The 16,551-nt window shown below is 36.1% G+C and overlaps 1 protein-coding gene across 1 annotated transcript in view; it reads left to right on the top strand.

Annotated features, from left to right (window-relative positions):
- Nucleotides 1-16,551, top strand: part of ABCA12 (ATP binding cassette subfamily A member 12) — a 210,085-nt gene that overhangs the window by 128,022 nt on the left and 65,512 nt on the right. The window contains exons 16-22 of the mRNA XM_068967745.1: nucleotides 447-611; nucleotides 1,050-1,260; nucleotides 3,049-3,188; nucleotides 5,098-5,217; nucleotides 11,368-11,458; nucleotides 13,536-13,715; nucleotides 14,279-14,594. Of these exons, the coding sequence (XP_068823846.1) occupies nucleotides 447-611; nucleotides 1,050-1,260; nucleotides 3,049-3,188; nucleotides 5,098-5,217; nucleotides 11,368-11,458; nucleotides 13,536-13,715; nucleotides 14,279-14,594 (1,223 nt within the window). The remainder of the gene's footprint in view (nucleotides 1-446; nucleotides 612-1,049; nucleotides 1,261-3,048; nucleotides 3,189-5,097; nucleotides 5,218-11,367; nucleotides 11,459-13,535; nucleotides 13,716-14,278; nucleotides 14,595-16,551) is intronic.

The raw sequence follows: 16,551 nt of genomic DNA, 5'->3' as shown, positions 1-16,551 counted from the left end.
AAATTTGTCATTTTTAGACATTTTATTTAAATTGAATCATACAATTTGTGGGTTTTATATCTAGCTTTTTCATTTAGTATAATGTTTTGAGTTTCATACATGTTGTAACATGTCAGTGTGTAATTTCTTTCTTTTATCAAATAGTTTTCCAGTTTACAGATATACATTTTGTTTATCCATTCATTTGAATTGTTTCCACTGGTTGGCTATTCTAAATAATGCTGCCATAGCCATTCTCATACAAATCTTTGTGTGGACATATTTTTCAAGTTTCTGTTGAGTAAATATCTAGGAATCAAATTGTTGGTTGTATGGTAAATTTATGTTTATTTAGTAAGCTTCCAAAATATTTTACAAAATGACTGTATCTTTTGCTATTTTCACCAACAGTGTGGGAGGGTTCCAGCTTCTCCACAAAAAAATCATTTCTTTTTTGTTCCTGTTAGGTATTTTTCCCTAGGGAAAATCAAAAGCCAATAGAAAAGATGATAGAACTCTTCATAAGGCTAAAAGAGATCCTCAATCAGATGGCTTCGGGCACACGACCGCTGCTAGACAAAATGAGATCCCTGAAACAAATGCATCTGCCCAGAAGTTTTCCACTAACACAGGTAGAAAACTCACCCAGTTATGTTCTTGCTGGAAAATTCCTTTTGTCATCTTAACTTTTGCTGCTGCTGCTGCTAAGTCGCTTCAGTTGTGTCTGACTCTGTCCGACCCCATAGACGGCAGCCCACCAGGCTCCTCTGTCCCTGGGATTCTCCAGGCAAGAATACCGGAGTCTTAACTTTTGAGATTAGTTATAATACATTCAACTACAGAGAGAGTACATTGTCCAAAGTCACTTACAGAAAAATTCTTCTACTATGGCAAAAGTTTTGCCACTTGAATTGGAGAAGTTTAGCATTCTGCATTTACATTTCGGATACTATTTTAAAGAAATTGTGGAATTGAGAGAATTCTCCAAACATTATCAGGTTTTCAATATTGTTTTCAATAGCATTTATAGCTCATATAATGTTAATAAATCATGTATTTTTATCTCACAGGCAATGTACAGAAACAACCGGATAAACACTCCCCAAGGATCATTTAGTACCATTTCCCAAGCACTGTGCTCCCAAGGAATTACCACTGAATATTTAGTTGCCTTGCTGCCCTCTTCTCAGAGGCAGAAAGGCAATCACACTAAAGACTTTTTAACTCATAAATTAAGTAAAGAGCAAATTGCTGCAAAGTATGGAATTCCCTTACATGCCAGTGAGTATACTTCAAAATCAGCATGGTAATATCACCTCCTAACCTTGTCTACTAAATCTTAGTCTTTTTTTTATTGGCTGTATACCCTCTGTTGTACAATATATCCTTGTATCTTATTTTATACATAGTAGTTTGTGCCTCTTAGTACCCTACACCATCTTGTCTCTTCTTCCTTCTCTCTCCACTGGTAACCACCACTTTGTTTTCTACAGCTGTGAGTCTGTTCCTTTTTTGTTATATTCGCTATTTTGTTGTGGTTTTTGGTTTTCACATATAAATGATATAAAATATTTGTCTTTGTCTGACATTTCACTTAGCATAATGTCCTCCAAGTCCACCCACCTTATTGCAAGTGGCAAAATTTCGTTCTTTTTTATGACTAAAATTCCATTGTGTATATATATATATACCACATCTTTACCCATTTATCTGTTGATGGACACTTAGGTTGTATCCATATCTTGGTAAATGTAAAACATGTCTTTATGAACATTGGGGTGCATGTATCTTTTTAAATTAGTGTTTTGGTTATTTTGGGTATATACCCAGAAGTAGAAGTGTTGAGTCATAGAGTAGTTTTATTTTTAGTTTCTTGAGAAAAACTCCATAATGTTTTCCACAGTGGCTATAACAATTTACATTCCCACCAATAGTGTGCCAGGGTTCCCTTTTCTGCACATCCTTGCCATCATTTGTTATTTGTGTTCTTTTTGATGATGGCCATTATTACAGGTGTGAGGTGATATCTCATTGTAGTTTTGATTCCTAACTAGCAATGTTGGACATCATTTCATGTGCCTATTGGCCCTCTGCATTTCCTTTTTGGAAAAATGACTATTCAGGTCTTCTCCCCATTTTTAATTGTTTTTTTTAAATGGTGAGTTGTAATCGTAGCATTTTATTTTAAATGAAGCATTAATTTTCCCAAAGAAAACATTCATATAGCACTTGCCACACATCAAGCATGTTCTGCATATCAACTCATTCACTCTTCACAACAACCCTAGGAGGTAGGTGCTACTATAGCTGCAACTTAGCAAGAGAAATGAGGCACAAAGTAATTGAGTAACCTGGCCACAGTTGCCCAACATGAAAACATCAAAGCTATGATTTGAACCCAGGCAATCTGTCGCAAAGTCTAGCTTGTTAACCACTACACCTTGCCAGTGAATGATACAATAACATGCCTTATATCTGCTCAGCACTTTTTCTTAACTTTTTAAAATTAGAAATTTGTCTCACACATAAAAGAGTTTCATGACTGTAGGAGAATTACAAACGTTCAGTGGCACATCAAAGCTGTTTATTTGATCTATAAGCTTTGAGATGTGAAATATGATCAGCTGAGTTCTTCCAAGCAATGTGGGGTGTTTAGTAGAGCAATTGGATTGACACATTTATACATCTTTTTATTCATCCAGCAAACATTTACTGGACAGCTCTTATGTATCTGTTGTAATAGCAGAATTTTGTATATTTTGTAAAATTAAGTGAAGAAGATCTGTTGGAAAACATTCTGAAATGTGGTTTTCAACCTTTCTAACCTTTCCTCTTGGCAAAATGCCATCACTTATTATGCACTTTCTTGTTAGATTAAACTTACACCCAAAAAGGATGTGTTACTATGCTTTCTTACTTTGATACCAGATGTCTTGCATTTGTTGATAGCAAAGGACATACAAGACATGTATTTTGGGGTGTTGTAGCAATAATTTTTGTCAATTTAAATAAATTTAATAAATTTTAAATATATGTATTAAATGATTTTATTGTGCTTTCTTTTTCCAGCACCATTTTGCTTTTCTCTTTATAAGGACATCATTAATATGCCTGCTGGACCGGTGATTTGGGCTTTCTTGAAACCCATGTTGTTGGGAAAGATTTTGTATGCACCATACACTCCCGTCACAAAGGCAATAATGGAAAAGGTTTGACCATTAATACTCAAAGTTTCTATCTTAAGTATTAGGATGATTTTTAAAGGTGTCAGCTTCCAAATTTACTCTAGTTGGCTCAGATATTTTTCTAGCCTACGTACTGTTTACCTTTGGCTTTCTGCAACTCTTAATTCTCAACTTCTGCCCTGTATATGTGTAACGATGTAGATTGGAGAGTAGCTCCTTGAAGAGAAATGAACCATGTTGACACTTGAGAATGAGGTTAGTTGTAGCATGACCTCAGACTTTTCAATTTATCACCCAAAGCAGGAAATTTTTCTACAGATGGCATCTAACTTTCAAAGTGTGTAAAAATAACGGCACTAGAAAAAATAATATTGGGCATATATAGCTAGTTTGAACAAAAACAATTGCTAAATTATAGCAATTCATATAGGCTTCATATTTGGTTGTACAATTTAACATCCTATAATTATATATAAGATAGATGTTGAGAAAGACAGCATTATTAACTACCTATACTTATCAACTACATAGTATAACCATAATAGCCTTTTTCTCTCATTCTTACAGTTGACATTAGTGATTTGAATTATAAACTTGATGCTTTCAAAATGATAAGAGTGAAGGTGAAAAAATTATACTTTATCATTACTTGGTCATTAGACTGTATGTAAATATAAATTACTTTTAGGTGTATATAAAAATAGACATGAAGTCATCACTGATTTCTGGAATGATCTTTGCTCTTACTATCTGTGTTTTAATATCTTATTTGCTTTATTGGCTGCACACTTCTCCATAATTTTACACAAATGAAGTCATTAAATGCTTATTTTCTAAAGGTAGTTTTTTTGTTTTGCTTGCCTCTCATCTTTTTCTCCTTGCTTGATCCTGCTCTTCCTTTCATGTAAACTAATGAGATGGGGCTGGTGCATGGGGATGATCCAGAGAGATGATATGGGGTGGGAGGTGGGAGGGGGGTTCATGATTGGGAACTCATGTACACCCGTGGTGGATTCATGTCAATGTATGACAAAACCAATACAGTATTGTAAATTAAAATAAAGTAAAAGTAAAAATAAAAATAAAAAAAAAAGAATGCTAACTTTCAAAGATGTGGCTTTTGATAATTTATGTACATTCCTCTAATCCTTTATATATTATTATACTGGATGTATTTATATGAAGAATGGTCACTGTTTGGATTATTAAAATAAGGCTTCATTATAATACTTTTCTACATATTACTTTAGTCACACAGCAATACCTTGTGGAAATTCTTCCAATTCAGTAGATATAGTTTATTCATTCTTTTTGAAGACTGAACATTTTTTCATACTCAGTCAATTCTCAATTTTTGGACATCCTTTTTGTTTCTAGTGTTTACTTTTGTTCTTGTTGTTCATGTAAATAATGTGGTGATAAATAGTTTGTGTATATAACTTTACACAATGATATTTTTATTTCACTGAGGTGAATGTTCAAGATTGAGGGACTGAAGAATATTGTATTCTATTTTAATGACTCATTAGATTGCTTTCCAGAAAAAGCTATACCCATCCCTTTCCACCAGCATTACATGAAAGCATCCGTCTTCTTATATCCTTGAACTAGAATGTTTCTCTAGTAGTAAGATTAAATGTACCATTGGTAAAAGTGGGTAACTTGTGAGAATTCCAGAAGATGTACTTTCCTTTCAGCTATATATTTTCAGTGGACATGAAGTAAACCTTAAATTTTCCAGAATTTTTTTGTGTAACCTTGACCCTATAAAACCTGCCACTTAAAAAATTTTGACCACGTGAGAAATTTCTGACAATGCTTTACTAACTCTACTTTTTAGAACTGTTTCTTAGAGTTATATAACAAAACAACCTTGAGATATCTTTTAGAAATACCAATGGCCCAGATTTATTTCTGTTTCTTTGTCTTTTAGTCTAATGTAACCCTCAGGCAGTTGGCAGAATTAAGAGAAAAATCTCAAGAGTGGATGGATAAGTCACCACTTTTCATGAATTCCTTCCAACTATTAAACCAGACGATTCCAATGCTCCAGGTAGGAGACAGTTCTGTCATTCCCTTTCGTATGGATTATAATTCTTTGAGATTTGAATCACCTTCATTAGGAGAATGGGCAGTTAGTAATATAGAATCCATATTCAACAGATTAAAATTGCCTCTCCTCCAGACAGCATGTGTGAGACAGGATAACAGTTCTGTCATTCATGTTTGTAACCTTCCTCACCTCTTATACCACAGTTTCTCTGTATGTAATTCTGAGATAAATCATTTTACAAGTTAATCCTGACACACACCTAGTGATATAAATCTATTTTCCAAAACTAAAATGCCATAAAATCTACTTAAAATATGCTTATTTTATTTCTCTAAATTATGTTTTGCTATTTTAACTGAACCGGAATTTCTAAAGTACTGATATTCTGAAGAAGAATGTTAAATTCGAGTTCTTTGGTTGAAAGATTTGACAAAGTACCTCAAATACAACACATACTAGTTGAAAAGTATCACCTCAATTCTCATAAAAGATGCAGAATTCTCTGAAAAGGATGCAAGTAGTGTTGGGAAATGTTCCAATCACCAAGAGAGCTATTGGCAGCTAAATATCAGGCTAGTGATAAAGAACCCACTTGCCAATGCAGGAGACATAAGAGATGTGGGTTCAATCACTAGATTGGGAAGATGCCCTGGAGGAGGGCATGGGAACCCACTCCAGTATTCTTGCCAGGAGAATCCCATGGACAGAGGAGCCTGGCGGGCTACAGTCCATAAGGTTGCAGAGAGTCGGACACGACTGAAGCGACTTAGTATGTATGCACGAACATCAGGCAGCAGAGTTAGACCCATTATCAATGGGAGAAGAGAACATTTTCAGGAATGGTGACAACTTAGAAACTTCAAAATAGTACCGATTGCATATTCAAAGAATTGATAGAGGCCCTAAAATTGATTTTAAAATTGATTAATCCCTAGAAATTTTTGCCTCAGCAACAACAAAAATGCCCTTCTTTATAATCATGGCTCAAAAAGTTAAACATAGAACAAAGAATTTGTGTCATACAACTTTGGTAAAAATGTTATACCCAAAAGATGTTTTACCCAGTCTTTGTTTTGCCGAATCATTACTCATAATTACAATTACAACCTAAATTTTATTAGAAATATAACTCTAATTTCTAAATAGATATTTAGCACATTAATATAAGTGAAGTGAAGTGAAAATCATTCAGTTGTGTCTGACTCTTTGCAGCCCATAGGATGGTCCATGGAATTCTCCAGGCCACAATACTGGAGTAGGTAGCTGTTCCCTTCACTAGGGTATCTTCTCAACCCAAGGACTGAACCCAGGTCTTCTGTGTTGCTGCTACTGCTGTTGCTAAGTCGCTTCAGTCGTATCCGACTCTGTGTGACCCCATAGACAGCAGCCGACCAGGCTCCCCCATCCCTGGGATTCTCCAGGCAACACTGGAGTGGGTTACCATTTCCTTCTCCAGTGCATGAAGGTGAAAAGTGACAGTGAAGTCGCTCAGTCATGTCCGACTCTTCACGACTCCATGGACTGCAGCCTACCAGGCTCCTCTGTTCATGGGGTTTTCCAGGCAAGAGTACTGGAGTGGGGTACCATCACCTTTTCCGTCTGTGTTGCTGAATACCAAAGAATTGATGCTTTTGCACTGTGGTGTTGGAGAAGACTTTTGAAAGTCCCTTGGACTGCAAAGAGATCCAGCCAGTCCATCCTAAAGAAAATCAGTCCTAAATGTTCATTGGAAGGACTGATGCTGAAGCTGAAACTCCAATACTTTGACCACCTGATGCGAAGAGCTGACTCATTTGAAAAGACCCTGATGCTGGGAAAGATTGAGGGCAGGAGGAGAAAGGGATGACAGAGGATGAGATGGTTGGATGGCATCACCGACTCAATGGACATGAGTCTGAGTAAACTCCAGGAGTTGGTGATGGACAGGGAGGCCTGAGGCCTGGCGTGCTGCAGTCTGTGGGGTCGCAAAGAGTCAGACATGACTGAGAGACTAAACTGAACTGAACTCCCGCATTGCAGGTGGATTCTTCACCAGCTGAGCCATCAGGGAAGCCTACAAATACTGGAGTGGGTAGCCTATCCCTTCTCCAGTAGATCTTCCCGACCCAGGAATCAAACCAGGGTCTCCTGCATTGCAGGTGGATTCTTCACCAGCTGAGCTACCAGGGAAGCCCATAATTTAAAATAAACTTTTCATCAAATGTCTTCCCCACAATTTTTATTTGTTCTGATTTTAAATATGTCCATTTTTAAAATATCCTACTTTTCTCTGATTTTAAGCACAATATTATCTTGATTAAATCTCAGTTTTCTCCCTCTCCCCACAGTTTTACTGAGAAATAATTAACATAATCAATGTATCAGTTTAAGGTATAGAGCATGATGGTTTGAGATATATATAGAAACGATTGGGCTTCCTAGGTGGCGCTCATCGTAAAAAGCCCACCTGCCAATGCAGGAGACAAAGAGACACGGGTTCAATCTCTGGGTCAGGAAGATCACCTGGAGTAGGAAAAGCCAACCCACTCCAGTGTTCTACCTGGAAAATTTCACAGACAGAGGAGCCTGGTAGGCTACAGTCAGTGGGGTCACAAAGAGTTGGACACACCTGAAGCAACTGAGCACTCTTTGGCATTGCCTTTCTTTGGGATTGGAATGAAGCCAGGCTTCAGCAATACATCAACCGTGAATTTCCAGATGTTCAAGTTGGTTTTAGAAAAGGCAGAGGAACCAGAGATCAAATTGCCAACATCTGCTAGATCCTAGAAAAAGCAAGAGAGTTTCAGAAAAACATCTATTTCTGCTTTATTGCCTATGCCAAAGCCTTTGACTGTGTGGATCACAATAAACTGTGGAAAATTCTGAAAAAGATGGGAATAACAGACCACCTGACCTGCCTCTTGAGAAACCTATATGCAGGTCAGGAAGCAACAGTTAGAATTGGACATGGAACAACAGACTGATTCCAAATAGGAAAAGGAATACGTCAAGGCTGTATATTGTCACCGTGCTTATTTAACTTATATGCAGAGTACATCATGAGAAATGCTGGGCTGGAGGAAGCACAAGCTGGAATCAAGATTGCCGGGAGAAATATCAATAACCTCAGATATGCAGATGACATCACCCTTATGGCAGAAAGTCCAAGAACTAAAGAACCTCTTGATGAAAGTGAAGGAGGAGGGTGAAAAAATTTGCTTAAAGCTCAACATTCAGAAAACGAAGATCATGGCATCTGGTCCCATCACTTCATGGGAAATAGATGGGGAAACAGTGTCAGACCTTATTTTTTTAGGGCTCCAAAATCACTGCAGTTGGTGATTGCAGCCATGAAATTAAAAGACACTTACTCCTTGGAAGGAAAGTTATGACCAACCTAGACAGCATATTAAAAAGCAGAGACATTACTTTGCCAACAAAGGTCCATTTAGTCAAGGCTATGGTTTTTCGGTGGTCATTTATGGATGTGAGAGTTGGACTATAAAGAAAGCTGAGCGCTAAAGAACTGATGCTTTTGAATTGTGGTGTTGGAGAAGACTTTTGAGAGTCTCTTGGATTGCAAGGAGATCCAACCAGTCTATCCTAAAGGAGATGAGTCCTAGGTGTTCATTGGAAGGACTGATGTTAAAGCTGAAACTCCAGTACTTTGGCCACCTCATGCGAAGGGCTGACTCATTTGAAAAGACCCTGATGCTGGGAAAGATTGAGGGCAGGAGGAGAAAGGGACGACAGAGGATGAGATGGTTGGATGGCATTACTGACTCAATGGACATGGGTTTGTGTAGACTCTGGCAGTTGGTGATAGACAGGGAGGCCTGGCATGCTACAGTTCATGGGATCGCAAAGAGTTGGACATGACTGCATGACTGAACTGAACTGAAGCAACTGAACACACACACACATTATGAAATGATCACCATAGTAGATTTAGTTGCCATCCATCATCTCATGTACGTACAATAAAAGGAAAGAAAAAAAGATTTTTCTCTTTGTGATGAAAACTCTTAGGATCTATTCTAGCAATGTTCCTATGTGTGATACAGCAGTATTAATAGTCATCATGTTGTAGATTGCATCCCTGGTACAGATGTATCTTACAATTCAAAGTTTGTATCTTTTGACCACCTTCATCCAATTCCCCATCTACCCACTCCCTACATCTGATCATCACAAATGTTCATTCCAAGTGGCCTTTTTTAGTGAGTTTCAGATAATAAGGGCTACGTAAACAGTACCTTATTGACACATGTATTTCCTCAGTGAAAAATTGCTCTTTTCTCCTGAAACTTTTTTTCAGTGAACAGATCAAAATCCCACACATGTTATTTCATTAAGGAAAGTTTTGCTGGCTAAAGAAGTGAATTAACAAGGGACATGATCTATGCATAGTAGTTCCAAAGTACAGTAATTTGGTAAGAAGAAAATTGTGTGACCATGTTCATAAAGGGATCATCATTCAATTCTGTGACCATGTTCATAAAAGTATCACCATCTAATGGGAGTATCTTTATTCTGTTCTAGACCGAAATAAATTATCGTTCCCAATTATTGAGGAAAATCTATTCCTGAAAATGTGTACAGAATTTGATATTTCAAGATTTTAGTACGTGACCTGGCTTTGCCATTGTGAACTCATAGGCAAATGACTTAAAATACTTTTTACAATTTATGAAACTCTAAAATGGGTCTGTTGATAACTGCTTCACAGATTTGTGAAGATTACATTGTGTGGAAGCATTTGAAAATAATATTATATATCATAGACAAGTTTGATTGTAACAGGAACAGTAAGAGAATGGAAATAATCTGATGGATCATCTCTGATTGGAACTAACGTAGTGCTTTGTTTATTAGTAATGCTCTGATTCAGATTTTCTACAATGAGCAAATACCTATAAACAATTAGATTTTAAAGAACTTGGGTTATCATGGTATATAGTTGTGTAATAGCCATCTGTCTTCATGATGCCAACTATGCTTAGATTCCTTAGAAGCTATATGTTTAGCAAATTGTATTATATATGCTATATTAATACATATTACTTTTAATCATTTACCTCCATGATAACAAAATGAGATATTGGTAAGAAGGACAGAATAATAAGTGGTACTGAACTATCCTCTAAGAAGAAAACAACTTAAGCCTAGCTCACATAAAAACGAAGTCATGAATTCATACATAAGATGAATAAACATTTCTTTAATCAAGTTGAAGTCTCTCTCTTCAACTTTCCCCTTGGCCATTATTAATTTTACATTCTTAAGGAATTTATATAGCTTCTTGAGTCCTAGCCTTGTCCTCTATTAACTGGGGATAGTAATAGTACTTATGTCTAGGTATTAGGGAAAACTAAGTGAGAAAATCAAGGTATATTCTATTAGACAGTACCCAGCACATAGTAAGAACTCAATAAGTATTACCTAGTAGATAACTTCAGTGGTAGAAGTTATGTCTCCTAATTTGGGAGATAGCTATAAGAGTCTTTATATTTTGAACACTTTTTTTTTTTTAATTTTCAGTCTTGCCATCAGTATGGAGTAATTTAGTTTTATGATCAGTTTATTTTTTCTGTGTTCACCTAGCTGCACTTATTATAGAATAAAACAATACCATAATAATTTATGTTTGACTAATCTGGTTAGATTCTACTTTACACAAAAATAACCTGAAGCTGGAAAAGGCTGAGTGCTTGCTGAAAGCCTCACAGCTAGGAAGTAGTAGGACTAGAATATAAATCAGTGTGATGTCAAATTCCACATAGACATCGTAGTTTTTAAAGCCTCTTTTGTTTGTTTCAACTGAACAAAGTTCAGTTATGAACCATCAAAATTCTGTAATGTATGTTAAAAACAATCGATATAGTAGCTATGGGGGAAAAGTGTTTTCAGTTTAAACATGGTTTCCCAATGTTGTTAATTATGGTTATATCTGGCTACTTCTACATGGTGACAAATTTGTGTCTACAGAGGAGCAAAAACTCAGAATTAGCAGTCACAAATCTCTTTCTTTCTCAAAGATTTGTATGGGACCCTTTATAAGATGGTGGACTGAGAATGCCCAGTAGTGATACCTCATTTCATTGTGGTGTTATTAAAGAGACAGTGATTAAACATGTTCATTGAAACTGACTGCCTATTATTGTTTGTTAGAATACTCTAAGGAATCCCTTTGTGCAAGTTTTTGTAAAATTCTCCGTGGGACTTGATGCTGTTGAACTTTTGAAACAGATAGATGAACTCGGTGAGTCCAGATTCAAAAAAACCTTTATTTACCTGTCATGTCAGAAATGTGAAAAGCATTGTCCCATATAAGATCTTAAAATCCTGAGTATATCTATCCATCTTTCTCCTGGTAAATTGTACAGTTAAGCGTAATGATTATTTGGATACCCAGTTTGCGTAGTTGGTCTCAATAATTATAATGCAATGTATTCCGTGTAAATGCAGCTTGTCCTTCAATCACAGGTAGATTTCTACCAGAGGACACTTTTTGGGGGGTAACTTGGTGAAAAGCAAGTCTTTAAAAGCAGAAGATGAAATGGTTTATTTCTGCTACATTTATAATTTTATCTCCACTGGCCTTAGTATTGCTTTGACTAACTCAGAATGTAACCAGAAGAGGTTATAGAGTGAGAAAAACAAAAGCAATGTGGAGACTCAAAAGAAAATAAATCTAAATTACTGTTCAAGGTCAGTTCCTCCTCTCATGATCATTTAAAAGGGACAGGCAGAAGAGAATCAAAGAAAGCTGTCTGAACCTATGCCTTCCCTCTACCACATTCCTACCCTCAACCTAAGGGATGCAAGATATCTAATTCACTCTGTGTCTGATTCCTGGTTGCTATGCAACCATGGGTAAGAGGAAGGGATTGAAAACATCAGAATTTGCCAGCAGTAGAGCTAATGCCCCTCTTTCTCCTCTGTTTAAATTGTAAAACAGTGGGGAGAAATTATGCCTATTTATATTATATATAATTGTATGTATTTTATGATATGAACCTTGTTTGATTAAATGAAGATATTAGTGATTTATTCTCTAAAAGTATCATTTGGGTAAGGAAACACTTGATCAAAATATTAGGGATAAACTACAAAGTTCTTATATAGTTTTTTTTATTCCTAACTTTAGATATAGGAGATGAGTCTCAGAGTTTAAAATAAGATTAAAATAACCATAGAAGTGAGACTTGCTATCTGTATAATTGTATATTTAATTTAGTATCAAAGAGATTTTATACTGTTCAAATTTGGAGGCCACTGACTCTTTATAGCTTTTTGATTCCATCTACCAGCATTTCTGAAGAATCCTTTGCAGGTGTGTTGATTTTCAGTGGCCACTGGAGGCCACTCTTCAACCACAGTTTTACCCCTCCCCCACAAACATCTACATCAAGCAAAACATTTCAAGTTACAATGAGAGATGTCCTTTAAGAAGCTGGCCTCTGTGAGAAATTTAATCATCTATTGGATGATGGTAGAGACCTGTCTGGGTTCTGTAAAGAGGAATTTATGACACTCACAGCCTTCTCAGTATTAGTGATCAAGTCAGTGAAAACTTAATTGGCCAAGTGATTTATGAACTTACAATTTTATATTTACCCTTTGTCTCAGTTGATTTCCTCATAAAGATTTATGAAATTGAAGAGCAATTAAATTCTTTTTCTTCCAGAGTAATTACCTGAAATAAAATCTTGATCATCTAGATTAATACAGATATGAGTAGAGATAACTCACAGAAGACTTTAAATCAAACAATACCAGAAAGTTGTAACTATGTGTCGTAGATTGTCACAGTCTCCTAAGAAGTGCTTCTGTATTACAACTTATTGAATGATATTTTTTATTTGTTCCACACATGCTGCATACTTTCTTTGCTTAAATTCTTACATCAACACTCTCCAAACAAAGCAAGCATTTCTGTTTATTCAAACTTTTCATCTCTAGTTTTTAGTTTTCTTCCTAAATAATGCAGGTAGAATAATTTTAAAATTATTCACCATTAGTCTTTGGTTAATTAAACTGTAGCAGAGTAGAATTAGCTTTTGAATTAGCTTGTATTGAGCACACATGCATACATTCTTTGTATGTGAGTTTACTGTATCTATAACTAATTCAAAATTCTTCTCAATAAGCGTTTGTACAACTGGCTACATCTTCCCAGATATAGAGTATTTTACATTTTTAGAGTAAATTCTGTAAAGTTTATATTATTTATAATCTAGTTTAAGGTTTAATACTTACCAAAAAATCAGTATTTTTGTCCCATTACTACTAGAAACAACATTATAATATGCTTTGTGTCTTTTTTTCTTCTTTAGATATTCTAAGGCTGAAATTAGAGAACAGCATTGACCTCATTGATCAACTTAGCATACTGTCTTCCCTGACAGTGAATATTTCCTCCTGTGTATTATATGACCGTATTCAGGCAGCAGAAAGCATAGATAAAATGGAAAGAGAGGCTAAAAGACTCTACAAAAGCAATGAACTCTTTGGAAGTAAGTGTTATTCTACTAGAATTTGAGCTTTTCTTTGTACTAAAATTGGCCAAATTCTTGTCATCACTTCTTTCATCCAGACCTCAAAAAAAGTAGTCAGGGCTGGGGCGAGGGCACTGTCCCCTTTGATATCCTTGGAAATAAGAACCTTTCATGTCGTCAACCAACTATCTTGGTTGAGGAGCCTTCAATATGTGTAATTTTGTTGATATGGTTAAAATTAAAGCTGAAAAGAATTACATATTACAGGGTAAAGTTGAGTCCATCCTTATAATCAGTCAAGATTATTCATTTTAATGTATATGTGTGTTTAATTTCAGTAAGTGGCTTAGAGTGAAATATTTAACCTGGCCACTTAGTTTGTGATTATATTCTCAAACTCCTGCTTTGAATCTCTGAGATTGTCACTTTCAATTAACCATCTTTTCTGTAAATTAAAAGTCTGAACTTACTGTCACATTACTAACTCAATTGCCTGTTTGGCTGCCCCCATGTGAACCCTCCAAACAAAGAATAATGTCAACCATAAAATAACCTTTCTGATGTTGCCATTTTATTTTTAGGTGTTATTTTTAAGCTTCCTCCTAATAGCAGCCGGCACAGAAGCTATGACTCTGAAAACGTCTCTCTTCCTCCAGTTGTAAAATACACCATCCGCATGAGTCTCAAGACCTCACAGACCACAAGAAACATTAGAGCCAAGATTTGGGCCCCAGGGCCACACAATTCTCCATCACACAACCAGATCTATGGCAGGGCTTTTGTCTACTTACAGGATAGTATTGAAAGAGCAATCATTGAATTGCAGACTGGAAGGAACTCCCAGGAAATAGCAGTCCAAGTCCAAGCAATTCCTTATCCCTGCTACATGAAAGACAAGTAAGTCCATGCACTTGCAGGCATTTTACATAATCAACCACTTTTTTTGGAATTCATTTCTTCTCATTCATTCATATGCTATCAAGTGGAAGGGATAGTATTGATCAAATCTTTGTCAAATGCTTGTTTCCAGGGAGAGGTTCACAGTATAGGGCCCAGGTTCACTATAGCTGCTCACTGTTACCCAAATGATGCTAAAGTTCTTACCAAATGATCCATGTTTTCTTTATCATAACCCTTACCCTTCCAAGTACTTTGGCCCCAAAGTTAGGAGCTGGACTCCAGACCTGAGTGGATCACTGCATGATTTTGATGTTACCCACTGGTTTTACTTTTCTCTAGTCAAATGAGAGTATTAAACAAAATAACCTTAAAATCCCTTCCAACTTTCAAATTTAATTAAAAATCTGTGAGTGCAGGGTTAGTTTTAAGGAAAAAGTTTAATAAAACACAGTATTGATCAACTCTCTAAGATAAATATTATGCTACCTGAAACTGTCTATTTGGTAGGAATCTTTCTCTAAAAAGTTTTTTTTTTAATGAACAAAAAATGTAAAGATCTTGCTTTTAAAAAGGTGACTTTGAACAGTATTTGCCAGTCAGGTGGGCACTGGATGGTTCCTCCATATCTGACCACAGTTAGACAATAAGTTTGGAGGGCTAAGTTTTTCAAGCTCATTCTCCTATACAAAAGCTTGAGGCTGAATATTACTTTAAACAAATTGTACTTGTTATTCAGCCCAGTTATAGCAGTTATATACAATTCAGATGAGTCTGTTTTTTTGTTTTTTTGTTTTTTTCTGTTTCTATCAATGCTTCTGTCTCCTTTGACTGCTTCAAGAGCATTAGAGGAGATGAGTTTATGTAGCCCTTTGTGCAACAGTGATACGGGCTGACAGGATTCTGTCTTCCCTGACAAGCGAGGATTCTATCAGCCTGCTGTCAAGGTTAGCCACTTCTGAGCAGCCAGTTTAGATGCATGAACCATGAGTGACTTGCAACAGCTTGCATCAGTAGTAAGGACTTGTGGGTTCAATTAAATGAAAATCCTTGTCTGTTTTCCTGCTGACTTTTTTCCACTTGTAAATTTTAGTACCTAGAATGGTGGGTACCTGGATGTGTCTTTTGAGAGTAAAGTAGCTGTACTCTGCATTCTTCATGGGAGACAAACTAACATCTCAATGTACACATATAAACTCTCTGTTGCATACAAAGTGCTTTCACATATATTAGTTCATTCATTCCACCAAACAACCTCATAAGGTGAGAGCAAATATTATCAGCCATACTTTCCAGATGAAAAAATTGAAATCCAAGTAAATTGCCCAAAGTTGAATACCTGGTACTGCACTGGTCCTTAATTTACAATCCAGAATTTTCTCTTTCATACTATATCAAACCTAAAATACACAATCACTTGAAGAAACATTAGTGGAGGGTTGTTATTAATGAATGAAGTCCTTTGCCTAATTCTAGAGCCAGAAAAAGCATCAAGGCTGGATCTGATCCAAGACAAAATTCATTCAGCAAGTATTCTTCAAGTGCTTTCCCCATGCTAGACAGTTCCCCAGGAACCAAAAAAAACTGGATATGGCCCCAACCCTCACTCCTCACCCACCAAAAATCCTTCATATCTCTGATGGTGATGCACTTCTGATGCTAAATTGAAACTGAACGATGGTGATGTCATGTTCCATTAATATTTGCCTTTTTTATGGGGAACTTGAAGGTAATTCCTTGGTCTTTAAGATTAAAAAGAAAATGACCTTGGGACATTTCTGCAAGTGAAAGTGTCAGTGGAGCCCAAGGTGTAAAACAGCTCAATTTAGAGTTTCTGTCATTGAAAGCTATTCCATTGCCTTAGCCCATAGACAGTGGCTAATGTAAGAATAATGGTTATTAGAGTGTGGTTTCTGGACTGGCAGCATCAGCTTTACCTGGGAAATTGTTTAAAATG

This window comes from Capricornis sumatraensis, chromosome 3 (genome assembly GCF_032405125.1).
Source record: "Capricornis sumatraensis isolate serow.1 chromosome 3, serow.2, whole genome shotgun sequence".
NCBI classification, from domain to species: Eukaryota; Metazoa; Chordata; class Mammalia; order Artiodactyla; family Bovidae; genus Capricornis; species Capricornis sumatraensis.
Note: the sequence above shows the minus strand (reverse complement) of the source record. Positions and strands in the feature narration are given on the sequence as shown.